The following is a 27,704-nucleotide window of genomic DNA, read 5'->3' as shown; positions in this document are numbered from 1 at the left end:
TCATGACAGAACACATTCAGTGTTCTCACTTTCAGGAATTAATCACATTCAGGCGAAGGTCAGTGGGGGAATAGATGTTAATATTGGAGCAGGGGTGGGTGGCAGGGTGAGAAGTCACAGGTCCTACTTAAGAAATAGTAAAAACTACCAACTTCCTCAGAAAAATACACATATGTAAATCTTGCCTGTAATTTTTGGGGATTCACAGACACCTATCCCCCACCCCTAGTTCATCCATTGGAACCAGATTAAGATCTCCTGGGACTAGATGATTTTGAAGCTCTATTTTCTGGTACTCGAAATGTAGTCTGGGAACCGTAGTAATCAGAATCACTTGGAGTTCTTGTTTTAAAAGAACTGATTCCTAGGAGTGCCACAGACATACTGTTTCAGAATCTGTGGGGAATGAAGTGAGGATTCTGCATGTTATTAAAAATCCCCAGATGACACTTTTGGAAACTAACATTTGAGAATCAACGCTTTGTCCCAAATTTGAGATCTTTATAGTTTTTGAATGTTTTCGATTGTTGAAGAGTTTAGGTTTCATCTGTTCAATTGTCAACTGTACCAAATAATGTGTTTAGCGTGAATTCGAATTGAAGAATATTTACATGTGTATAGGTAGAGGAAAAGGAGAAGGAAATGGCAACCCACTCCAGTATTCTTGCCTGGAGAATCCCAGAGACGGGGGAGCCTGGTGGGCTTCCGTCTATGGGGTCACACAGAGTCGGACACGACTGAATTGACTTAGCAGCAGCAGGTAGAGGAAAAACAGCTTGTTGGATGGATAGGTAGATAATGGTGTCTCTTTCTGTGTCCTGGGAATATGGATGATCCTTTCTTCCCTTGTCCTTCTATTTCTCTCTTCCTCATTTTCTTTCTTTCTATATTTAAATAAGACTCTTCCTCTTTTTGAGTTCAGTTTCCCCATCTGAAAAACAGGGTGTTGTAACTAGGTGAACTTCAAGGCCTGCTCTGGCGTTCACTGACTCCTTATCACCCTCTAGCTCCCTTATCCTTTTAATGACATGAACTGCATAGGCAACAGTGTTTGGAGAATAATCATGTTTTATTTCTGTAGGTATGACGTTGCAATACCTAGCAATCATTTTTACTCCAGCAAAAGTATTCTCAAGGAGTCGGAACTGAAATAATCTATACTATCTGCTGCTGCTAAGTCACTTCAGTCGTGTCCGACTCTGTGCGACCCCATAGACGGAAGCCCACCAGGCTCCCCCATCCCTGGGATTCTCCAGGCAAGAACACTGGAGTGGGTTGCCATTTCCTTCTCCAATGTGTGAAAGTGAAAAGTGAAAGTGAAGTCGCTCAGTCGTGTCTGACCCTTAGCGACCCCACGGACTGCAGCCTACCAGGCTGCTCCCTCCATGGGATTTTCTAGGCAAGAGTACTGGAGTGCTTTGCCATTGTCTATACTATCTACAGCGCCCAAAAAGTTCGTCTCTCTTTAAAAAAAAACCTCAGAAAGTGCCGTCCGCGCGCATCTCTTAGGAGCATAAAAATGACTGTGAACCAAAAAGTCAGGGCGTGGTCATCCCGCCCACTGGGCCCAAGCATCACCACCCCTAGGGCCGCTTTCAAGCGCGCAGATTGGCTGAAGGCAAGAAAGAGCCCCGCCCCTGGTCTCATGACCCGCGCGGAAAGCGCCGAGTCCTGGCTCTGCAGCGCTGTGGTCGGTGGTCAGCGGCGCTCCTCTCAGGGTTCCGCCAGCCTTTTCCCCGCTGTCGCTGCTCTTGTCGCCGCCGCCTGCTCTGCGGGATCATGGTGTGCTTCCGCCTCGCCCCGGTTCCGGGCTCTGGGTTCCTTCTCCTCTGCCTCGTCCTGGGTGAGTTGTCGGGCCCTTCTGCTTAGTCCCTGATCCTGGGCCCGGGGCTCCCAGTTCAGAGGCCGTAACCTGAAAGACTGGTCCGGAGGGGAGCGGGTTGAGAGGCTGAACGGCAGACACTGGGCGTTGGCGCTTGGCCTGAGGTGATGAGCAGTGACCTAGCGAAGGCCCGACCGAGGGGTGGCGAGGGACAAGGGCCCTTGAGAATAAAAAGGAGGTGGGGGTGGACGCCGAGGGAGTAGGTCGGGAGGAGTGAGGAGTGGAGCCCTGGGGGCGGACAGAGTAACCTAAGGAGATGCTAAGGAGAGGTGAGCGTGGGAGGGCGGTGCGTGCGGATTCTGGGGTGGCCCGGACCATTAGCGTCCTGGTCCTGGGATCAAGGAAGAGTTTTGACGATGGTGGGAACCTGTGGGGCGGGAGAGAAAACTGAGGAGGGAAGGGGACTGCCTGCCTGGAGAAGCTTGGGTTAAGGGGGGGACAGATAGGGGGAGATTCTGAGGGCCAGTAAGAGGCTTGGTGGGGTAGGAGTTTATCGCTGTGGAGGAAGGGTGATTAAACAGATGATCAGTTGGGGTTTGGTACTTGGAGTTTTGATGGGGAAGGGGGAGCTAAGGTGGCTGGGCAATTTTCAGACGAGAAAACTTGTACCCAACCTCTGGAGACTAAAAGGGATGAATACAAACTTCGGTGGGGAGTGAATATCTGACTTGGAGGTGCTGAGGATATAGTTGTTTATATTTTTTAAACCAGTTTTGTTACTTCCTTCCAGCTAGACTGATTTAAAAACGGTCCCCAGATATTGAGGTTTTGGGGGTGGTGTATTTGAGTCTTGTATACTGCCACTTTGCGTTCAGAAGCTCCTTTTCTCTCTCACACAACTGGCCTATTACCGCCTGGTTTTCGGAGGAGGGCAGGTGATTTCCTAAGGATCGGGTTTTTACTAGGTCCTAAGAATGACTGGCTGACTGCTGGCGCTCTGAGCGCCCCACCCCCCACCTCCACCCCCGCCCCCACCCCTCGACCCGCACACTTTAGGTCCCCGAGGCCTTTAAATGCCTGAAAGGTGAACTTTGACCAGAATGTTTCTTCCTGACCTGGTAAATTCTGAGCTTGTTTTACTACCTGATTTTTTGCCATTTGTGACCTAATAAAAGACCAGAAGGGGCAGACTCAGATGGTAGAGAAGAAATAGATACATTAGGGGCCCGGGAAGGGCAGTGAGAGGCACACATTTTGTAATTCATTTTTCAGTAGAAGAATAAAGTCAACACGTGCAATGGTGGATTCTCACCCAGGGGGCATTTGGCAATGTCTGGAGACGTTTTGGGTTGTCCTCACCGGGGATTGCTTTTGGCATCTAGTTGGAAGAGGCCAGTGGTGCATCTAAACATTCCACAAGGCACAGGACAGCACTCCCTCAAACCCGACAAAGAATTACCCATCTCAGAATGTCAGTAGTGCCAAAAGATGAGGAATCTGGCTCCAAAGCCATGGCTTTGGAAGGGGTCTGGATCATCTAGTGATTCTTAAGGCTCTTTAGGGGTGGGGTGGGGGGAAGTTCCTGTCAGATCAAAACTGTTTCCAGACTGAAATTAAGACATTTGTCTTTTTCACTCATCCTCTCCTCAGTACGGTGGTGATACCCAGAAGCTATAGAATGTGTGTCTGACGTGTTTTAGTCCCTTTTTTTAGTTTTAATTTCTAGTACAGCAAGTAGCAATGGATATAAGTCACATAAACAAAGCCCTTTGAGGTCCTCAGTGGATAAGAGAGTAAAGGGGCCCTGATGCCAGAAGGGAGTCCAGCTGTGCATTTAGTGCAGGAAAACCTTCTGTAGCCCTTTTGAAAGGGGCCACGGAGCTTTGCTCAAATGTAATGTGCAGCCTTGACTCCCCTGTTAAGCACTTAGGGAGGCCAAGCTGACCCTATGAGAGGATTGTTTACAGTGAGAAGCACCTTATCAGTGACTAGAACACATCTGACCAAAGCATCTGGTAATCAGTAGTTCTCTGCCAATTGGATCAGCACAAACAACACTTTTATTGTTCAGAGAAAGGGGAAAAAAATTCATTGTCTTGTTGGCTTTCTTGTCATTTTTTTTCCTTTTAATGAAAGCTTTTTTGTGTGTTCTTTTTACAAAAGCAGTGCTTGCTCGTTGCAGAAAATAAAGAGGCAAAAAGAAGCACATGAAAAAAACCCATCAGCTCATCTGCTAGTTTGCCATTTATTGTTTGGGACTAAGCTAGATTCATCCTCTTGGAAGATTTCCAGGATGGAGTCCCTCCACAGCGAACCCAGTTTAGAACAGGGTTTGGAGAAAAGCTAACGATGTTCCTAGGTCAGATTTTTCGAAGGTACCAGGATAAAATAGAAACTCCCTTTTCTTTGCAGCTGCTTTTGCTGCCCACTGTGGGTGCAGTGGGGAACTCAGACTCCTTGTGTGTGTGTGTCTGTGTGTGTGAGAGAGAGGGAGCTCAAACTCCTATGTGTGTTTAAGAATTTAGCAATTCTTCAGTTGCTTGGTGGATTTTGCACCTTACCTTTGTGTATCAAAATGGATACCAATAATAGTTTTTGGAAAGTCAATAAAGTATCTGCTGTGAAATTCACGCTGTTCCTGAGCACTGCAGAGGGTCCTACGGAGGAGGATTTGTTCCTGGATTTATGACCTCATGAACGCTTAGAGTACCAGCTGCACCGGTTTCACTTGGTAACTATAACTCTCTCCCAGCTCTACCAGGTAGCTCTTTAAAAATAGCTGCTTTAGAGTAAGTATAGAAAGGAATTCTTAGAGCCTGTGTATTGGCTTTTTTCACAACGATTAAATTATGCTAGTATTTATTGGAATGAATTAGACCTGCCTAGAGGCATTAGGGAGTAGTGGATGAAAACCTTTTCCTAGCATCATTGCTTATGTTCCCCTTGTGACATTATAGATTGCAGAGTTCTGTGGTTACTGATTCCCATAAGTAGTCTGACTTCTGGTTTTTATAGGGTGGAGGCTTTTCTGGGTGGGGAAAAACCTGATAGAAATGTCCCAAGTGTCTACTTCACTGGTAGAGGAGTCCCTCCTTCCCACAGTTGTTGATGGAAGCCACGAGGCGAAAGGGCTCGATGGAGCAATGGAGAAGACGGTCAGGTTCCTGCTCTCAAGGAGCTTACCTCTTAGTGGGGGAAGACAGCCCCTCGGGTCAAGAATAGAATTGCAGAGTGTGATAAGCAGGTGAAGGCAATGAGGCAGGATATGAGGAAGAAGAAAGAGCAGCCGGTAGGGAGAGAGTGGTGGGGTTGACCCTCGTTGACATTTGTGGTCAGAAGGCCTTCATTGTCGGGTAACTTTTGAGCAGAGACTTGAAGGAGGCCAGCCCAAGTGACTTATTTGGAGGAATAGGAGTCAATCTTGTCTTGCCCAAACGCCTAGGTTATTAGGCTAGCCTTTTATCCCCCACCCCACCCCCCCCAGTTCTAGGCAAATCTCTGTGGATTTAGTCTCTGAGTGGAGACTGTCTGCTATACTGTTAACTTCCCATTGCCTCCCTGGCACAGGGCCTGGGGGCACGGGGTTAACTCAGTAGGCTTTTGTTGAAGGTCTTCGTTGGTGAGTGCTGGGAGACATCGGTGGACTAGATTAAGTTGGTTACCTTTTTCTTCTGTGAACTTTACATTAGGCTTTGCAAGATGTTTTTCCGTGTGTTTTCACATGGAGAACTTTAAGATCAGTGCTAAGCTCTACAGATGATTATAAACTAACTGATTAAAGTATAATTCCATATAATAATGCTGGTATCTTACCTGTTGTTCACTTGCTAAGTTGTGTCTGACTCTTTTTTCGACCCATGGATTGTAGCCTGCCAGGTTCCTTTGTCCAGGGGATTTCCAGATAAGAATGCTGGAGTGGGTTGCCATTTCTTTCTCCATCTCCAGGGTATCTTTCCAACCCAGGGATTGAACCCGTGTCTCCTGCATTGGCAGGATTCTTTACCGCTAGGCCACCAGGGAAGCCCCATCTTACCTATATCCCTTCACCTAAACCTAAGCGGTAGTGAAGGTTCACCTGGGGAACCAGAACCTCCTAGATGAGGAGAATAAGATTTTCACAAAGAACCAGTTTCTCTCTCTTGGAGGTGATTGAAAAGTGAGAAAGTAAGCACTGAGATTTTTCTGTAGCCTTACCACTGATAACTTTGGTTTCACCGTTCTGCTGAAATTATTCTAGTTTTAATAAAGATACTCGAAAGGACAGGCTTATTATTTGTCTGTTGGTCATTGGTTATCACAAGTGATAGGATTTATAGATATTCACATATTTCCCATGAGTGCAGCTTTCTTCCACTGTATCCTTGAGTGGAATTTGAGATGAAGGATTATTTCACAGCATTGTAGCTGAATTCAGTGATCCTTGGTGCAAGAAGACTGCTCTTCCTCCCGTAGTGACGAAAGCATTTTGATCATAATTTCAGATTAAAGTGATCAGAGATCCCGTCAGCTCCAAAAGTGTACTTTTTAAGTACTTGTTGGTATCCTGCCGTGCATTGAAAAAGAATTCTGGCAGTCTGCCCAACACCACTCAGCAATAAGCACTTTCCATTAGTTGAATGGATATCTTTTATTTCCTTACCCACTCTCTGACCTTAAACAAATATTTCATAGCTTGAAATTTATTATTTTTTTTAACTTTTAAGAGATTTACCAGAAATCCAGAGTATCAGGAACTACCATGTGGTAATTAATTGAGGAACAGTTGATTTGACTTGGTTGACTCAACAAACCTATGAGTTGAAAACAAAGTGTAAATAGATACTGTATGCTTATGTCCTGATTTTTTTTTTCGTGTTTTTGTTTTTAAGATCCTTTGCTCAACCTCATTCTGAATTGATATCAGTTTGAGGACAAGAGTCCATCACTCAGTACAATGAAAGTAGACATACTGAAAATTTGGGAAGGGATCCTTTTAGGTGCTGTGTTCCTTGGAAGGGATAAAAGCTTTTCAGTTGGAATCTCTTAACTTGCATGGCAGTGGTCTTTTAGCTCTGAAGGGCTCTCGTGCTTTTGAAGAATGTGTTAGAGAAATACACTGTACAATTCTTAGTAAGGTTAACTTGCCCGGAATCTCACAGCCGGTGTTTAAATTGTACTGCCTGATATGAGTTCTAGCTCTTCAGCTCCAGTGATGGGACTCTTTGTCTCCATTATACTATTGCCTCTTAGATAATTGTTTTTTATTGGTTTTGTTTTACCACTATTATGATGTTCCCACCCCACCCCCATATTGTTTACAAATGTATATTTTTCAACCACACTTTGGATGGAAAAGACTTAGGAAAACCTAGCCACTTTTTGCTGTGTGTCATGCATAGAGACCCGAGTTCTGAGTCCTAAAAGAACCTATAAATGATTTCTTTGGAAACAAGAGGATATTTGCATTTAGGAAAGTTGATTTTGCCTCCCCCCCCAGCCCCTTTGGAGAGTAAACTCTCAGGTCTATAATTACACACTCTAGGATATATTCAGCAGTGTTTTTTAATGTCATAAAGCCTTTTAGACAAAAATGGTTGGTTGGCTAGTCTAAAATCAGACACTTCAATAGGATGCAATGGCTCGCTGAAGATTTTTTTTTAACGAAAATGTAAATGTTTCAACTATAAACTTCTGAAAAAAACATTATTCCTAGCTTAAATCCATGTCAAACTGTATTTCGAAAAACCAACATGGGGTTTGAGGGGAGTATCCAGAAGATGGATGGGTTGGGTTCATGATTTGGAAGAGGTGAAGGCTTAGACTTCCTGTAATTAGATTAAGCTGTGTTCCAGGTCCTGACTGCATGGTATTTTCACCTGGATATAATCAATCAGTATTTATTGACAATCTAATATATTCAGCACTACTAGGGATGGTGGGAGATAGAGGGAAGTAATAGATATAGTCTCCCCTTCCCTGACACCTGTGATGGATGACATTCATAAAAAAGACACTCCTAGGGGCTGTGCATAGATAAGATTATCTGCCTAAGGGAGAATATTGGAATTCAGATGAGTAGCAGAGACCTTATCAAAAGGGAATCTTGAATCTATTCATGTATATCATTCATTCACGGTCTTTGGTATTTTTTTATTAGCTAACATTATTTGCTGTATACTATAATTTACCCTGGCACATCAGTTTGTTGCGAAGTTACAGTTGAAAACTGTTGTTTTGGAGCTTACAGTAATAGAGGAGACAGGATTTACAGACATAAAGTAACTGAATAATTCGGGGTAGTATAAAATATATGGAAGTGTGGCAGTATGCACTGTGACTGCTCCTTGAGGGCTGTTATAGTCAGGAAATCTTTAAGGAGAGGATAGTGGCTGAAAAATGGACAGCCTATCAGTCTGGGTTCTTAATTATAAACAACAGAAATTAAATCTCATCAATTTTTAAGCAGAAAAGGAATTTCTCAAAAAGATATTGGGACATGTGCATACCCTTAGGCCCTGCAGTTTCATTCCTCAACATATACCCAGAAGACACGCAGCACACACCTGTGTTCACGGCTATGTCTGTTTGTGATAGAACCAACCTGGAAACTATCCAAGTGTCCATAGCAGTAGCATAGACATGCAGTCGAGTATTGACCGAATGCAGGAAGGCTGTGCATACAGAATCAGAAATGACAAATCGCAATTACGCTCAACACTGTGGGTGAATCTCAAAAGACATAATGTTGCATGAAAGAAGCCAGATACAAAAGAGAGCATAGTGAATGATTTCATTACATCAGGTTGAACCAACAGGCAAAAGTAAACTGTGCTGTTTGTTAGAAGTCAGGTTGTTGGCTGCCCTTAGAAGGGAATTGGTAGCTGGAAGGGGGAAGTGAGGGAATGTTCTGCGTCCTGACACAAGTGGGTTCAGTTTGTGAAAATGCTTTGAGCTGTATCCTTTATGCGCTTGGAATCCCTTCCGTATGTATGCTGCGTACTCTCTGTCTGTATGTTACACATCACACGTTAAAAAAAAATCTCACGTTGTAAGAAAGGTGCAGTGGATTACTCAGAATTGCTGGAGTTCCTGACTATGTATCCCAAAGCCAAGTTTAGTGTCCCAACTCATGCCACTGAGCTGCACCGCCGCCACCAAGCATTAAACAGCGACTTGCCCTGCTGGCTGGCCCTGGCTACATTTTCAGCTGTTACAGTGAGGGGAGGTGGTATCAGCCAGAAATTGTTTTTAAAAAAAGGACGGGGGTGCTGTAGATTTTGGGACAGCCAGAAATAGTGAAAATCCCCTCCGAGGTAAACAAATCTGTTTCAGATGTTAGGAACGGTAGAAGCCTGGGACAGAGGTTGACGAGAGCATGGCGAATGGGTCCAGTGGAACAAGTTCAGCCGGATTGAAGGGTGTGTTCTGGGAACATGGCCTTGAGAGAAGTTGAAGGAATAGGGTGGGACAAGATTAAAGATTACTTTGAAAGTCAGGCAGAGGAATTAAATTCTAGCATGGGTATTTTGGAGCCCGTAAAAGGTTTTGAACAAGACAGTATCCTGAGAGGAAGAGTTGTTTAAGGACTATTAATCTGACAGCACCTCCAGGGGCTGCTCGGAGGCATCTGTAGTAAGTTAGGGGTGTGCTGGTGGATTTGGAGTAGAAATTAAAGGCAGAGATTGGATTTCAGAGGGAATTGGAAGGGAAAAAATCAATAGGACTCAACGAAGAGAATGAGGGAGAAGCCAATTCCCAAAACCTTTTGAGCCTGAGTGTCTGTACAGGGTGCTGCCTTTCCTTTCAAGCCAGTGAGGCTGAGAAGGGGGGAACGAGTTTGGAGGAAGTTGAAGAATGGATGTTTTGCAGTTATCGAGTTTGAGGTGCAGGCATTGAGTAAAAGTGGCCCCTGGGCAGTTGCGGGTGGAAGAAGCCCTCTGAAAGCACAGTTCTCCCAGGGAGCTGGGTTGTGAAGTCAGAGGACGGAATGTGCTGGGCCCTTGGGCGAGTTCTCAGTTCTGGGATGGTGGGTAGGCTGTTTTGATGTTAGTTTTGATGTCAGTTGCTCAGTTGTGTCCGACTCTTTGCGACTCCATGGACTGCAGCACACCAGGCTTCCCTGTCCATCACCAACTCCTGGAGCTTGCTCTGACTTGATGGACGTACAGATGGACTAATGTCCATCAAGTCGGTGATGCCATCCAACCATCTCATTGTCGTTTTGATGTTAATGTAGCAGCAAATACAGACAACTGCCTTTGCCTTCTGTTCCAGAGAGCCGAGTCCTCCACCCTTGATACTGATCCTTTGATACTAATTGCTGTTTGACACGGTTTTGTTTGCTACTCTAGTATCTTTGGAAAGAAAATGATTAACACATGGCAGGCTTTTTTAGTTGGTTCTGATGGTTTTTAATGTTTTGGTTGTTTTTTTTTTTAATGAGTTTATTCAGAATCGACAAATAATTTATTATTTTTTTAAAATTTTTGGCTGCACTGGGTCTTTTTTGCTTTGCATGGGCTTCTCTAGTTGCAATGATTGGGGCCTACTCTCTAGTTGTGGTGTGTGGGCTTCTCATTGTGGTGGCTTCTCTGGTTGCAGAGCACCGGATCTAGGGCTCGCAGGCTTCAGTAATTGTGGCACACCGGCTTAGTGGTCCCGCAGCATGTGGGATCTTTCCAGACCAGGGATCAAACCCATGTCCCCCGCATTGGCAGGCAGATTCTTAGGGGAAGAATCTGAATACTTTGGGAAGTATTCAGTACCCCTAGGGAAGTCTTGAATACTTTGAATACAAGGAGAATATGTTAAAGTGGGGGACTTCAGACAGACCAAGAGAATGTGTATGGAAAGCAGGCTTCCAGCTGAACAGAAGAATTCTGAGCTGCAGTTCTCAACACCACTGTAGGGTAGCCTTGGATCAGTGATGGTAGCTCCATTCCAGATTGTTCTGAGAAAAGAAAGGATGTAAAACCTACTTAGGCCTCACAGGTCTTTTGGAGCCTGTAGCCAGTAGTACATTTAGGCATTGTCAGTAACCACAAGCTTAGGCGTATCAGATTCAGGCTTGGCGAGGCAGCTTGGTCTCCAGAGCATGACGCGGGTTTTGTGTACAGCTTGAAAGCTGTTGCTGAGGCACGCCTTCTTAGTATTCCTCTCGGGACTTGATTCTCTATAGTCTAGAGCGTGTCCTCACTTGCAGGTGATGCTGGCATGCTTAGGTATCAGTCAAGGCTGTACAGCTATCTCAACAGGAAACAGTGTACCCCTTGGTGAGACAGTGAAGAAAGCCTTAGATGATGGCCCATCATTTATGCTGCTGATGTGTTTGCCGGCGTATCGTGTTTTGAGTCCTTGGGCTCTTCAATGTAATAGGTGATGTCTCCCATTTAACCTAGTGTAGAAGATCAGTGTCAAGTTAGCTGAAAATCCCCAAAGCTTTTCTGTCCCTGAAAGATGTCTCTGCTAAAAAAAAAAAAAAAAGAGGTAGCAGGTTGAGAATGGAGGAAGGGACTTTGAGTTCACGTCAAAAGATGAATTCAGTTCAGTTCAATTCAGTCGCTCAGTCGTGTCCGACTCTCCGCGACCCCATGAATCACAGCACGCCAGGCCTCCCTGTCCATCACCAACTCCCGGAGTTCACTCAAACTCATGTCCACAGAGTCGGTGATGCCATCCAGCCATCTCATTCTCGGTCATCCCTGTCTCCTCCCGCCCCCAACCTTTCCCAGCATCAGAGTCTTTTCCAGCGAGTCAACTCGTCGCATGAGGTGGCCAAAGTATTGGAGTTTCAGCTTTAGCATCAGTCCTTCCAATGAACACCCAGGATTGATCTCCTTTAGAATGGACTGGTTGGATCTCCTTGCAGTCCAAGGGACTCTCAAGAGTCTTCTCCAGCACCGCAGTTCAAAAGCATCAATTCTTCGGTGACCAGCCTTCTTCACAGTCCAACTCTCACATCCATACATGACCACGGGAAAAACCATAGCCTTGACTAGATGGACCCTGGTTGGCAAAGTAATGTCTCTGCTTTTTAATATACTATCTAGGTTGGTCATAACTTTCCTTCCAAGGAGTAAGCGTCTTTTAATTTCATGGGTGCAATCAGCATCTGCAGTGATTTTGGAGCCCCAAAAAATAAAGTCTGACACTGTTTCCACTGTTTTTCCATCTCTTTCCCATGAAGAGATGGGACCAGATGCCATTATCTTTGTTTTCTGAATGTTGAGCTTCAAGCCAACCTTTTCACTCTGCTCTTTCACTTTCATCAAGAGGCCTTTGAGTTCCTCTTCACTTTCTGCCATAAGGGTGGTGTCATCTGCATATCTGAGGTTATTGACACTTCTCCCGGCAATCTTGATTCCAGCTTGTGCTTCTTCCAGCCCAGCGTTCCTCATGATGACTCTGCATATAAGTTAAATAAGCAGGGTGACAATATACAGCCTTGACGTACTCCTTTTCCTATTTGGAACCAGTCTGTTCCATGTCCAGTTCTAACTGTTGCTTCCTGACCTGCATACAGGTTTCTCAAGAGGCAGGTCAGGTGGTCTGGTATTCCTATCTCTTGAAGAATTTTCCACAGTTTATTGTGATCCATACAGTCAAAGGCTTTGGCATAGTCAATGAAGCAGAAATAGATGTTTTTCTGGAACTCTCTTGCTTTCTCCATGATCCAGCGGATGTTGGCAATTTGATCTCTGGTGCCTCTGCCTTTTCTAAAACCTGCTTGAACATCTGGGAGTTCACGGTTCACATATTCCTGAATCCTGGCTTGGAGAATTTCGAGCATGCCTTTACTAGCATGTGAGATGAGTGCTTAAATTGAAGAAAATAGGGAAAACCACTAGACCATTCAGATATGACCTAAATGAAATCCCTTATGATTATACAGTGGAAGTGAGAAATAGATTTAAGGAACTAGATCTGATAGATAGAGTTCCTGCTGAACTCTGGACGGAGGTTCATGACATTGTACAGGAGACAGGGACCAAGACCATCCCCATGGAAAAGAAATACAAAAAAGCAAAATGGCTGTCTGAGGAGGCCTTACAAATAGCTGTAAAAAGAAGAGAAGCGAAAAGCAAAGGAGAAGAGGAAAGATATAAGCATCTGAATGCAGAGTTCCAAAGAATAGCAAGGAGAGATAAAAAAGCCTTCCTCAGTGATCAATGCAAAGAAATAGAGGAAAACAACAGAATAGGAAAGACAAGAGATCTCTTCAAGAAAATTAGAGATTCCAAGGGAACTTTTCATGCAAAGATGGGCTCGATAAAGGACAGAAATGGTATGGACCTAACAGAAGCAGAAGATATTAAGAAGAGGTGGCAAGAATACACAGAAGAACTGTACAAAAAAGATCTTCACGACCAAGAGAGTCACGATAACGTGATCACTGACCTAGAGCCAGACATCTTGGAATGTGAAGTCAAGTGGGCCTTAGAAAGCATCACTATGAACAAAGCTAATGGAGGTGATGGAATTCCAGTTGAGCTATTTCAAATCTTGAAAGATGATGCTGTGAAAGTGCTGCACTCAGTATGACAGCAAATTTGGAAAACTCAGCAGTGGCCACAGGACTGGAAAAGGTCAGTCTTCATTCCAATCCCAAAGAAAGGCAATGCCAAAGAATGCTCAAACTACCGCACAATTGCACTCATCTCACACCCTAGTAAAGTCATGCTCAAAATTCTCCAAGCCAGGATTCAGGAATATGTGAATCGTGAACTCCCAGATGTTCAAGCAGGTTTTAGAAAAGGCAGAGGCACCAGAGATCAAATTGCCAACATCCGCTGGATCATGGAGAAAGCAAGAGAGTTCCAGAAAAACATCTATTTCTGCTTCATTGACTATGCCAAAGCCTTTGACTGTGTGGATCACAATAAACTGTGGAAAATTCTGAAAGAGATAGGAATCCCAGACCACCTGACCTGCCTCTTGAGAAACCTGTATGCAGGTCAGGAAGCAACAGTTAGAACTGGACATGGAACAAATAGGAAAAGGAGTATGTCAAGGCTGTATATTGTCACCCTGCTTATTTAACTTATATGCAGAGTACATCATGAGGAACGCTGGGCTGGAAGAAGCACAAGCTGGAATCAAGATTGCCGGGAGAAATGTCAATAACCTCAGATATGCAGATGACACCACCCTTATGGCAGAAAGTGAAGAGAAACTCAAAAGCCTCTTGATGAAAGTGAAAGAGGAGAGTGAAAAGGTTGGCTTGAAGCTCAACATTCAGAAAACAAAGATCATGGCATCTGGTCCCATCTCTTCATGGGAAATAGATGGAAAAACAGTGGAAACAGTGTCAGACTTTATTTTTGGGGGCTCCAAAATCACTGCAGATGCTGATTGCACCCATGAAATTAAAAGATGCTTACTCCTTGGAAGGAAAGTTATGACCAACCTAGATAGTATATTAAAAAGCAGAGACATTACTTTGCCAACAAAGGTCCGTCTAGTCAAGGCTATGGTTTTTCCCATGGTCATGTATGGATGTGAGAGTTGGACTGTGAAGAAAGCTGATCGCTGAATAATTGATGCTTTTGAACTGTGGTGCTGGACAAGACTCTTGAGAGTCCCTTGTACTGCAAGGAGATCCAACCAGTCCATTCTAAAGCAGATCAATCCTGGGTGTTCTTTGGAAGGACTGATGCTAAAGCTAAAACTGCAATACTTTGGCCACCTCATGCGACGAGTTGACTCACTGGAAAAGACTCTGATGCTGGGAAAGGTTGGGGGCGGGAGGAGAAGGGGACGACCGAGAATGGGATGGCTGGATGGCATCACCGACTCTGTGGACGTGAGTTTGAGTGAACTCCGGGAGTTGGTGATGGACAGGGAGGCCTGGCGTGCTGTGATTCATGGGGTCGCGGAGAGTCGGACACGACTGAGCAACTGAACTGAACTAAACTGAGATGAGTGCAATTGTGCGGTAGTTTGAGCATTCTTTGGCATTGCCTTTCTTTGGGATTGGAATGAAGACTGACCTTTTCCAGTCCTGTGGCCACTGCTGAGTTTTCCAAATTTGCTGTCATATTGAGTGCAGCACTTTCACAGCATCATCTTTCAAGATTTGAAATAGCTCAACTGGAATTCCATCACCTTTTTGGGTTATAAAATGAAACTGAAATAATGAATGTTGCGTTTTTAAAAATTAACTTTTTGCTTGTGGATCTAACAACCTTTGCAAAACTCTTCCTTTGATCATGTGATACACGTGCTTAGCCCCGGCCCACATCTTTATATCAGAATAAAGTTTGCCAAGACTTCTCCGTGTCATAAGTCATGTAGTTTGACAGGATTTAAAACACCAAGATCGCAGAAATCAGAGCTGTCATTATTTTTATAGAGAAGGTTCCACCAGCTGGTTTGAGAAAACACCCCTTTCACATGTCCCCATCACCTCATTTACCTAAAAAAACAAAAGTCTTAATAAGTAATAATTGCCTAAAACTAGCAAGGCACAGAGTGTGGAAATGATTATTAGCTTGAACTTCAGTGATGAATAGAGCTTGCTTTTATTTTATATATGTTTTTGTAGTCCAACTTAAAAATCTTATTGTTTTTAATCTAGGTGCTGTCTCGTCTTATGCATTGGAACTTAATTTGACAGATTCATCAAAAGCCACTTGCCTTTATGCAAAATGGCAGATGAATTTCACAATACGCTATGAGACCACAGACATGCATAATGTAAGTGTTTTTATTTTTCTTTGGGTTTTATAGTAGGAATTTAATTGTACTCTTTTTTTTAATCCTTTGCATTCATTTATAAAAATTTAATTTCATGTTAACTAACACCATGTACATTTTGTGGAGCTATTTTATTTAGCATGTACACTTGAAGTTATTCTATTTAGTTTTGGAGTGAATTTTATTATTTATTTAGGAATGAATATTTTAATTCATCAGTTCTTTGGAGGTTTTTTGGAGTTGGTTAAGGGAAAATGATCTGAAGAGTATGGTGTTTCAGGTCTAACTACTTCTATAATTTTTTAACATGTACTAATATCAAAGCTTTTTTAAATAGCTTGCTATTAAAGTCTCCTTTGGGTGGAGGTGGGTTTATCCTCTCAATCCTTTTTGCCTTATTTCTTTTGGTTGAGATCCTGCCTGCTTACAGCCTGATATATTATCTTTTTAATCAATAGCTGAGCTTCAGACTGGTTTTCTTTTTGTTTTTAGACTTACGTGTATTTGTCCAGAGGGACTGGTGTGTAGTTAAAGAATCAGAAACCCGTAAGCATAGACAGGCCCGGCTGGCCAGTGGGGTTGTGATGTCAGCTTCATAGTGGCACTCATGGTGGACATGCTCGTTCTCATTGCTGCCTGTTTGGGACTAAGCCCCAGATGTCTTTTTTCTTTTAGAAAACTGTAACCATTTCAGACCTTGGTGCTGCAACCTACAATGGAAGTTTTTGTGGGGACGACCAGAATGGTCCCAAAATAGCGGTGCAGTTTGGGTCCGGTTTTTCCTGGATTGTGAATTTTACAAAAGAGGCATCATCTGCATCTACTTATTTAGTCGACCACATCTCATTTTCCTACAACACTAATGACAACACGACATTTCCTGATGCGAAGGAAAAAGGTAACCTTAAGAATTGGATGGTGTTTGTGTTCTCTTGCTCTTCATTAATAATGAACAATGTAAATAATTTAAAAGCCATGCTTATGCATGTCGGTCTCCCTAATTGGAATGGAAATGTCATGTCTTTGGATTTTCTTGCACAGCATAGTATTTGACACAGTGAAGATGTTTGATGTCATTGCTTGGTGCTTTACTGTGTACCGTGTAGTACCCTAAGTACATTGCCAGCAGGTCTCACTTAAGCCTTAACAGCAACCCTGGGAAGTAGATGTTATCTCAGCTTTACAGGCCTGACGAGATTAGATATCTTTCCCAAAGGTCACACAGGCTAGTAAGTGGTAAGCTGGTGTTTGAACCAACGTCTGTTGAGCTTATGTGTCTGTGGCACATAACTACTGTTATTTACTTCATTCAATAGTGGGTAGTCAGTGAGTGTTGAATGAATTAGAAAATCCTTTACTGATAACGATTTTAAATGGGTACAAGCTTAGTAACCTGAGACCAGCAGAAAAACTTCATCTTTGAATTTTGACTGTAAAGTAAAAGGTAAGGGAAAAGAGTTGGTTAAAAAAAAGGGTAAGATGACTGAAGTCAACATTTGCTGCTATTTTGAGACAATTTTAGGTCAAAATGAACTTGGGAAGGCATTGGGAATTAGGCCATTCTGGTAACTCCAGAATACTGGAGTTGGGTAGCCTTTCCCTTCTCCAGGGGATCTTCCCAACGCAGGGATCGAACCCAGGTCTCCTGGGTTGCAGGCGTATTCTTTACCAGCTGAGCCACCAGGGAAGCCCAAGAGTACTGGAGTAGTTAGCCTATCTCTTCTCCATCAGATCTTCCTGACCTAGGAATTGAACTGCGGTCTCCTGCATTGCAGGTGGATTCTTTACCAACAGAGCTACCAGGAAAGCTGCTCTGGTAACTTACTAGAAGTGAAATATGTATTAAAGATTTCAGTCTTGTTAGGGATATGATTCTCTCCTTTCTTTCCCTTCCACTGAGATTGGGATATTAACATGGTGTTCCTAGTAGCTTAGCATTTCTCACAGATAGTATTTCATCGTGACCCCAGAAACACAAGTAGATGGGCTTCAGTTGCCTGGTCTGGGGGATGAGTAATTCATTTGGATTTATGGAGTATCAAAAGATTATATTTTGAAAGACCCAGAAGTGAGTGAGCTCATGTAAAACATGGGCAGTATTGCTAACTGAGACTCAGAAATCAAATCCTAGTTGTTGTTTTTTACTGATCTCTTAGTTTGAGAGGATAAGCGAAGCAAGTTTGTTATTGGATATCTTGTATATTTAGCTTTCTGCTGTATATTGTTTTTCAGAACTAGGATTAGGATTTGCCCCTAACTTTCAAGGAGTTTAAGAACTGGTTGGAGAGAGAAAGTGAAGTTGTTTTTCCAAGTATACATGGAAAAATTGGAAAGCATTGAGATCTGTGTGGTTTGTTATTGTTTGTGTTTTGGGGGTGGAAGTTTCATAAATCTTTTCTGGCAATGTGAGGAAAGCTCTAGACTCTCTTTGTCAAGGTACAGAGTGAACTTTACCTGTGGCACATAGTCCCTGAGCCCATCAGTGGGTGCCTGTGGACACGAGGGGCTGATGACAAGCGGAGGACGTCATGCACTGGAGGAGTGAGAAAGCTTGGTGTAGACGAGGTGGGCCTGAGCTGGAACTTCGCCTGATGGTAGATTTTGAGTAAGAGGAGAATTTTGAGCAGAGTATTTCCAGCAGGGGGAAGCACAGTATGTGCAGTAGTGATTGGAGAGCTGCCCAGTTAAAATAGAGGCTGTACATAGTAGAAGGGAAATCATGTTGGCCAGGTGCAGTGAGTCTAAATTAATAAGGGGCTTTGGAAGCTGAGGAACTGCTTTCAGCTTGATGGGGTAGGCACTAGGGAACCATTTTAGATTTTTAAGCAGGAGAATGATGTAACAAAAGTAAGAGACAGTAGTTTATAAAGAATGTTCTGCAGGATTAATTGGGAAGTGAGGAGACTACAGGCAGAGATATCAGCTTAAGAGACTGTTATAGAACTCAACAGATGATGTAATAAGTACCTGGACCAAGTGGGGGTGGCAGTAAAAGCTGCTGCTGCTAAGTCACTTCAGTCGTGTCCGACTCTGTGTGACCCCATAGACGGCAGCCCACCAGGCTCCCCCGTCCCTGGGATTCTCCAGGCAAGAACACTGGAGTGGGTTGCCATTTCCTTCTCCAATGTGTGAAAGTGAAGTCGCTCAGTCGTGTCCGACCCTTAGCGACCCCACGGACTGCAGCCTACCAGGCTCCTCCGTCCATGGGATTTTCTAGGCAAGAGTACTGGAGTGGCTTGCCATTGCCTTCTCCAGGCAGTAAAAGCAGATGGGGGTTAATCTGACAGATTTGATGGCAAGACTGTGGACTTTGAAACGTTAACACTGATCTCTCCCCCCATTTATTTATTTTTGGCCGTGGGCTTCCCAGGTGGCTCAGATGGTAAAGAATCCTCCTGCCAAGTGGGAGACGTGGGTTCGAGCCTTGGGTCAGGAAGATCCCCTGGAGAAGAGAACGGCTACCCACTCCAGTATTCTTGCCTGGGAAATCCCATGGACAGAGGAGCCTGGCAGGATACAGTCCATGGGGTCGCAAAGAGTGGGACATGACTGAGCTACTAAACAGCATCAACATTTTTTTGACCGTACCACATGGCTTGTGGGATCTTAGTTTCCTGACTAAGGGAAGATACAATTTTTATTGCTATTTGGAACTATTTGAGATTTTAAATGACTCCCTTAAACAAACTTTTGATGATAGTTTTTTGAAATAATTTACCATCGTATTTTTAGGCATCTGGTAATTGAAGTGACTTTGAAGTTGTTTTTTGTTTTTGGCTGTGCCACAGTTTCTTGGAGTTTAGTTCCCCAACCAGCAATTAAACCTGCATCCTTGGCAGTGAAAGACTGGAGTCCTAACCGCAGGACTGTCAGGGAATTACCTCCTGCTGTTTCCTTTAAATTTTTCTTTTTCATGGTTAAAATACAGTGTGCTCTGCTCAGTGTTATGTGCCAACTTGGATGGGAGGTGGGGGTTGGGGGGAGAATGTGATATGCTTCGCCGCCCAGTGGTGTCCAACTCTCTGCGACCCTATGGACTGTAGCCCACCAGACTCTTCTGTCCATGGGATTCTCCAGGCAAGAATACTGGAGTGGGTTCCCACGCCCTCCTCCAGGGGATCCTCCCAGCCCAGGGATCGAACCCAGGTCTCCCTCTTTGCAGGTGGATTCTGTACCGTCTAAGCCACCATGTATATGTATGGCTGAGTCCCTTCACTTAATCAACTCTACCCCAATACAAAATGTATTTGGTGTTAAATAAATGAAAATTTTAAAAAATTGCAGTGTAGAAATAGGAAAGTACAGGAAATAACAGAACCACACATAAACCCATTACCCAGAACTAATGCCATTTTTTCCATATTTGTCTCATTGTTTTATTTCAAGAAATAAAACCTTACCAGGTTCTCTAGAGGTTTCCTTTTTACCCACTCCTCAGAGCCATTTTCCTCCCTGCCTCCCAAGAGGGGACCACTCTTGGGAGTTAGGAGTATAGCATTCCTGTCTATATGTTTGTATTTGACTAATACATATGTCAATATATGTTCAGACACAATACATCATTTTAAAAATGAGAGTTTTATAATGTAACTCCGTTGTGTCTATGACTTGTTTTTGCACTCATTTGTTTTTTGAGGTCTCTCTATGTACAGCCAGTTCAGACATCTGTTCGCTTACTTAACGGTGAAAAACGGTTTTGGAGGAAACTGTTCTGGTTCATTGGTTTAAATTTTTTTTCCCCTTTGGCATTTCACTATAGGCATTATAATAACTGCACAGAAAGGCAGTAACTTATTGCTTTCATATTCTGAGATTTTCCTAAATGGAATAGTCTCTAAATTCTATCCTGGAAGAGGTTTCAAAAACTCATTTTACTTTCAGTTCCTTTGGGATTGTAGCACAGAAATAATCCTTGATTATTCCCATCTCTCATTTGTTAACTAAGTCCTGTTGATTCTACCTTTGATATGTGTTTTCGATTTGCCTCTCTGCTCTCTCCTTGGGCTTCCTTGGTGGCTCAGTGTGGTAATGAACCCGCCTGCCGGTGCAGGAGATGTGGGTTCAATCCCTGGTTCAGGAAGATCCCCTGAAGGAGGAAATGGCAACCCAGTCCAGAATTCTTGCCTGGGAAATCCCCTGGACAGAAGGAACTGGCGGGCTCCAGTCCATGGAGTCACAAAGAGTCAGCCATGACTGAGCACGCACGCATGCTCTCTTCTTCCTGCCCCTCACTGCCTTGGTTTAGGCCACTCCTCCTCATCTCCCCTGCTTTTTTATACTTTCATTTATTTATTTTTGTGCTGGACCTTCGTTGCTTTCAGGCTTTTCTCTGGTTGTGGTGTGCGGGCTTCTCGTTGAGGTGGCTTCTTGTTGTGGAGCATGGACCACTGGACGCATGGGCTTCAGTAGTTGGAGCATGTGGGCTCTGGAACACAGGCTCAGTAACTGTGGGCTTCGTTGCTCTGCGGCACATGGGATCTTCCCAGATCGGGGATCGAGTCCGTGTCTGCTGCATTGGCAGGTGGCTTCTTTACCACGGAGCCACCAGGGAAGCACTCATCTTTCCCCTTAACCAGGTCGTTAGCCTACTAACTAGTTTACCTCTTAAATGACTTTGCTTAAAATGTTTTCTGCTCTGCCTGACCTCTACAGTTTTGCTGTCTTCCTTAAAATAAATGACACGTTTGTTATTTCCAGCTTTAAAAACTGAAACTGACCTTCTAGTGCTAACAAAACAATGCCCAAATTGTCCTTGGGTCATAGAATGTGCTGCAAAGTGTGACCGCCTGCAACTTATCTTTCCTTCCTAATCCCCATCACCCCTTTCCTCTTAGCCCCTTATGTTTCAGCCACAGTGAATTTGTCAGTCCCTGAACAGACCATGTCTGTTGTCACTTCAGGAGTGGGGTGGGGCAGGCTCACAGAAAAGGTGAAAGTCTGTGTATTTATATGATCACTTTCCTCCTACCTTCTTGGAAATAGCTGTTGTTAAATCTTGTCTTACAGGCGTTTTTACTGTTAATTACCGTGTGGCACTCAAGATTCCATTGAATGAGATGTTTAGATGCAATAGTTTGTCAACCTTAGAAAACAGTGATGTTGTACAGCACTATTGGGATGTTCATGTGCAAGCTTTTGTCCAGAATGGCACAGTGAGCACAACAGGTGAGGCGTTTCTATCCTTGGGTCCTAACTTAAGACTTGAGTACACCAAGAAGCTTTAGTTGAAGTATTATCTGAAGCATTTATATGTTGAAAATTACAGCTACATTGCACTGTAAAGTTTTTATAAATAACAGCAATTCTTATTCTGGTAGAACTTGCACTTTCAGGTTTCTGATGGACGTGTGGCGGAATGATCTTCTGAAATACCCTGCCTCTAGTGCTCTCCGTGGGTAAAACCTAATCTTTGTTGGAACAAATCCTCAAATAGCATTTGATCCTCAGCTCTTAAGCTTTTGAAGATCCCAGAGAAAAGCTGAGAAATTGGATTTCTCTGTTCTAATCTTGACTTTTATAAATTGATTTTGTAACTTTTATATGACTTTATTGGAAATACATTAATTTCTCAGGCACCAGTTCTGGAAAATGATCAACACTTCCTAAGAAGAGGTTGAAATGCCTATGGTTTGCTGTAGGGGCAACACAGATAAAAGGTTCATTTGTATTTAAATCCTTCAGTGATTTTTAAACTTTTTTTCAGTTAAAAACACTTTTTTTTTAATGTAGGGGTGAACTGTTTTCAAAGTTAAATCTCTGATTTTTATCTCAGAAGCAGGTGATAATTTGGGGGGAATTAAACAGTTTATTTTGTCCTGCTATGTTTTAGAGTTTTTGTGTGATAAAGATAAGACTATAACCACTGCCGTGCCCATCATTCCCACCACGGTGCCATCTCCAACAAAACCAGTGGTCGGCTCCTATTCAGTTGTAAATAGCAATGGTACCTGTCTTCTGGCTACCATGGGGCTGCAGCTGAACATTACTCACGATAAGGTATGGTTGCCTGTTTTTTTTTGATACATTCTTTTCTGTATCTCCTTTCCAATGTAGTGGGTCCAGCCTTCAACCCAAGAGTGTAATAGACTGATGCAGTTTTAAATAGTGATCTGATGTTGTCTTGTAGAGTTGTGACTAATTTGAGTTAATACAACCATAAAGAGTTAATGTCGCTGTCAAGGGATTGTCTTGGCCAGCAGGAAACCTATTAGTTTAAGGGACTCTCTGGGGTGTAGATTCTTTTGCCATCAGCAGGTCAGAATATGAGCAGTTGTTTGTTTGTTGTTGCTTTTTTTTTTTTAAGAGCAGTCTTTTTAAAAATTTTTATTTATTTTACTTATTTTTCTCTGTGCTATGTCTTTTAAAAATTTTATTCATTTTTATTTATTTTTCTCTGTGCTGGGTCTTCATTGCTTTGGGTGGGCTTTCTCTAGTTGTGGTGAGTGGAGGCTGCTCATTTACTGTGCACAGGCTTCTCATTGTGGTGGCTTCTCTGTTGTGGAGCATGGGCTCTAGGCACACGGGCCTCAGTGGTTGTGGCTCACAGGCTTATTTGCTCTGTGGCATGTGGGATCTTCCTGGACCAGGGATGGAACCTGAGTCCCCTGTATCGGCAGGCAGATTCTTATTCACTGCACCATGAGAGAAGTCCAAGCAGTTGATCTTTGTTTCAGTTAGTTTAAAATACAACTCCTTCACACTTATGTGAGGGCTTCCCTGGTGGCTCAGATGGTACAAAATCTGCCTGCAGTGCAGGAGTCCCTGGCTCAATCCCTGGGTCAGGAAGATCCCCTGGAGAAAGAGAATAGCAACCCACTCCAGTATTCTTGCCTAGAAGATTCCATGGTCAGACCATGGGGTTGCAAAGAGTCGGACACAACTGAGCGATTAACACTGTAAACTTGGAACAGTGCAACTGTTTATCCAGCTATTTGATGATTTGAATGGTATAGATAGGTAAATACAGAAAGGAGTACCTGATGGCTCTTCTGCTTGCAAAGCTCTCTTGGGCCTACAGAGGGCGTTCTGGCAAACCGATCCCATTTCCAGTGTCTTGGGACTTAAACAAGCTAGACAGATGGCTCTTGTGCTCCATAAAAAATGTCTTTTCATTTGGCTCATTGTTTGAGGAAGCTTTCCTCGTGTCTTCCTTTTTTTTTTTTTTTTTTAATCTGCTGAGTTACAGCTTGAGGGGCTTGTGCCAACTTTGAAAGTAAGACATCATACATATAAGTATCCAGGAGACAAAAGGAGTTTTTGTTCTCCAAGAAGTTGATCTTATTGGAATATAAGGTTTTGCTGTAGATTTTTATGGTTAATCTATCCCTTTCTCCCCTCCTCTTCCCCTAAAGGTTGCTTCAGTTTTTAATATCAATCCCAACACAACCAACGCTACCGGCAGCTGCCAACCTCAAACTGCTCTGCTCAGGCTGAGCAGCAGCAATGTCAAGTATCTAGACTTTGTCTTTGCTGTGGTGAGTAACTGGTTCATCAAGAATTAGGATCATTCTCTCAGAAACACATCTGAAAGTCTCTGTGAAAGGGTGTGTATGTTTATGTGTTGAGGGGGATAATTACCTCTATTTTCCATTTCAACACTACTTAATTATACAGTGTAGTCCATTGATTCCTGTTAATCCTGCAGGGTCACTTCCATGTTCTGTGGACTGGGCTCATTCTCCTCTTCTGCTGTTATACAGACCTTCAGTTCAGTTCAGTCGCTCAGTCGTGTCTGACTCTTTGCGACCCCATGAATCACAGCACACCAGGCCTCCCCGTCCATCACCAACTCCCGGAGTTCACTCAAACTCATGTCCATTGAGTCGGTGATGCCATCCAGCCATCTCATTCTCTGTCGTCCCCTTCTCCTCCCGCCCCCAATCCTTCCCAGCATCAGAGTCTTTTCCAGTGAGTCAACTCTTCACATGAGGTGGCCAAAGTATTGGAGTTTCAGCTTTAGCATCAGTCCTTCCAATGAACATCCAGGATTGATCTCCTTCAGAATGGACTGGTTGGATCTCCTTGCAGTACAAGGGACTCTCAAGAGTCTTCTCCAGCACCACAGTTCAAAAGCATCAATTCTTCGGCGATCAGCTTTCTTCACAGTCCACCTCTCACATCTATACATGACCACTGGAAAAACCATAGCCTTGACTAGACGGACCTTGGTTGGCAAAGTAATGTCTCTGCTTTTTAATATACTAAGTTGGTCATGGAGAGGGCAATGGCAAGCCACTCCAGTACTCTTGCCTAGAAAATCCCATGGATGAAGGAGCCTGGTAGGCTGCAGTCCGTGGGGTCGCTAAGGGTCGGACACGACTGAGCGACTTCACTTTCACTTTTCACTTTCACACATTGGAGAAGGAAATGGCAACCCACTCCAGTGTTCTTGCCTGGAGAATCCCAGGACAGGGGAGCCTGGTGGGCTTCCGTCTATGGGGTCGCACAGAGTCGGACACGACTGAAGTGACTTAGCAGCAGCAGCAGCAACAGGTTGGTCATAACTTTCCTTCCAAGGAGTAAGCGTCTTTTAATTTCATGACTGCAGTCAGCATCTGCAGTGATTTTGGAGCCCAAAAAAATAAAGTCTGACACTGCTTCCACTGTTACCCCATCTATTTCCCATCAAGTGATGGGACCAGATGCCATGATCTTTGTTTTCTGAATGTTGAGCTTCAAGCCAACCTTTTCACTCTCAGTAAGAATTAACCCATATCAAAAAAAATCTAATCTGTCCAAATAGATATATGTAGTAATAAAGTCTATTTATAAAAGACAAAGTACTTTGCATAGTTTTTTTCCATTATTGGTTAGAAGATTCTCCTGTTTATTATAATATTTAGGCTTTTTCAAGGTTATACTACTTAGAGTATCAGTAATAATGATAGCTAACGCTTATTGAGTACTCACTGTGTCCAAGGCTCTGCATGTTCTATATCAGGATAGTTTATAATGGTGGCATCCAGGTTTTCTTTGTTCACGGTCCTATCAAAGGCTGCACCATAAACAGAAGTTTTCGTGCATGTTCTACTTCTAGCTAGCATAAATTAATCATTGTGGACCTTTATTTCCACCTTCTCAGAAGCAGTTGTTTACCCATAATTTTTTGAAGGGTGTGTGTGTGCGCATGTGCATGCACAGGTTACGGCAAATTGGAATGGGGAAGAGGGGCTAGCTGCCCTGAGGGAACCTGCTGACCCATCAATGGTTAATATATCAATGGCTAAAAACAGTTGTGCTTTTAAATCAGATTACTCATATCTAGGGATGGGGAAATAGCTTCAACATCTGATATATGAAAAGTTAGGTATGTCTTTGTTTCTTGTCTAAACTTGGTATTTTGAGTATAAAGCCTTTTTCCTCTATGGAATGTAAACGGAGTAATTGATGATTATATTTTAGAAAGATTTATAAAAATCTTCTTTTTCCAATATGTAAATAATTTCTCCATTACAGTACACATATGACCAGTGAACTGCTATCAAGAATGTATAGTTAAGCTTGTCATCTTCACTGTGGTAGAGCAAACTTCCCAAGTTACCTCATAGAGATTATATTGTAGTCAGTAAGAACGAAGAAAGCAATATTTTAGATTCATTCCCTTTTGAGTGATTGAGCTTGAGCTTTCTAGCTGAGGTAGGATCCTAAAGGGAACATGGTTTTTTCTGACTCTCATGGGGAAATATGTAATACTTAATTCCAGAAGACTATTCTAAAATGTAGTTCAAAATAGTGACATTTTAACCCTGCTATAGGTACTTTGAAAAGTCTAGAAATATCTGCAGTGTCAGCAGAGTTCAGTGGGGCCTGTCTCACCTTCAATCCTGTCATGACAGTTGCTTCTCAGGATAATTGAATTTGGTGTATATACAGGATGCTTTTTATACTGTTCATGAGGTTCTAATGGCAAGTATACTGGGGTAGTTTGCCATTCGCTCCTCCAGTGTATCACATTTTGTCAGAACTCTCCTATGACCAGTCTGTCTTGGATGGCAATACACGGCAAGGCTCGTAGCTTGATTGAGTTACGCAAGCCACTTGCCATGACAAGGCGTGTGGGTTTTTTTTCCATTGGAAAGGACCTGATGCTGGGAAAGATTGAGGGCAAAAGGAAAAGAGGGTGTCAGAGGATGAGATGGCTGGGCGGCATCACCATTGCAATGGACATGAACTTGGGCGAACTCCAGGAGGTGGTGAGGGACAGGGAGGCCTGACATGCTGCAGTCCATAGGATCGCAAAGAGTTGGGACATGACTGGGTGACTGAACAGCAACAACACAGGATGTTATGGTAGGATACAAAGAAGGCGGCCTGTATTCTTAAGATGCCCATGATTTATTGGTCACGGTGTGTGTGCGCATGCGCTTAGTTGCGTCCAGCTATAGCCCACCAGTCTCCTCTGTCCATGGAATTTTCCAGGCAAGAGTACTGGAGCAGGTTGCCGTTTCCTTCTCCAGGGGATCTTCCTGATTCAGGGATCGAGCCTGCATTGGCAGGCGGATTCTTTACCACTGAGCCACTGGGGAAGCCCCCAAGTGGTAAAGATAACAGTGTACAAATAACCACCACTTTTATGGAAGACCTTGAATGCCATGCTGGCTTTTGGATTTGATTCTGTGGAAAAGTAGACTGTGCTGTAGGAGGTGCAATCAAAGTGGGATGCGTGTTAGACCAGAGGAAAGTACAAAGTGCTATGGGAGTAAAGGAGGGCTTCCCAGGTGATTCAGTGGTAAAGAATCTGCCTGCTATTGCAGGAGACACAAGAGTCCCAGGTTTGATCCCTGGATCAGGAAGGTCCCGTGGAGAAGGGAATGGCTGCTTCCAGTATTCTTGCCTGGAGAGTTCCATGGACAGAGGAACCTGGCGAGCTATATATAGTCCATGGGGTCACAAAGAGTCAGGCATGACTGAGCGGCCCAACACAACAGTGGGAGTATAGAGGAACGAACCATTAATTCTGGGTGGAGGAGAGTCAGGAGGGTTTTACAGAAGAGATGGCATTAAAGCTGGACATTGAAGAGTGGGTCAGATGTGTACACATGGAGTATAAGGGGAGTAAGTGAAAAAGTACAGAACACCCCTGGATAAAGGAACACGGTCAAGACCAGGTGGAAAGGGAGGCATGGAGCATGTTTAGGGAATGGTAAGTTTGGAAGAATGTTTGGGACAAATTGTGGAGAGCCTTGAATGGCGAACCAAGGAGAGATGG

General features: G+C 43.5%; 1 protein-coding gene across 3 annotated transcripts in view; it reads left to right on the top strand.

Annotated features, from left to right (window-relative positions):
• Positions 1-1,644: 1,644 nt before the first annotated feature.
• LAMP2 (lysosome associated membrane protein 2) overlaps positions 1,645-27,704 on the top strand; it is a 42,915-nt gene continuing 16,855 nt past the window's right edge. For 2 of the 3 annotated variants that reach the window (XM_055438042.2, XM_088834181.1), the window contains exons 1-6: positions 1,646-1,843; positions 15,378-15,496; positions 16,172-16,394; positions 21,503-21,661; positions 22,326-22,492; positions 23,848-23,970. In XM_055438042.2, coding sequence (XP_055294017.2) covers positions 1,780-1,843; positions 15,378-15,496; positions 16,172-16,394; positions 21,503-21,661; positions 22,326-22,492; positions 23,848-23,970 — 855 coding nt within the window. In that variant the 5' untranslated portion in view covers positions 1,646-1,779. Of the gene's footprint in view, positions 1,844-15,377; positions 15,497-16,171; positions 16,395-21,502; positions 21,662-22,325; positions 22,493-23,847; positions 23,971-27,704 lie in introns of all 3 variants that reach the window. The other variant, XM_088834182.1, reaches the window with a different exon arrangement.

Source organism: Moschus berezovskii, chromosome X, assembly GCF_049115385.1.
Source record: "Moschus berezovskii isolate FMDL1 chromosome X, NW_MosBer_1.0, whole genome shotgun sequence".
NCBI lineage: Eukaryota > Metazoa > Chordata > Mammalia > Artiodactyla > Moschidae > Moschus > Moschus berezovskii.
The sequence above is the reverse complement of the archived record's forward strand: the minus strand, read 5'-3'. Positions and strand labels throughout refer to the sequence as shown.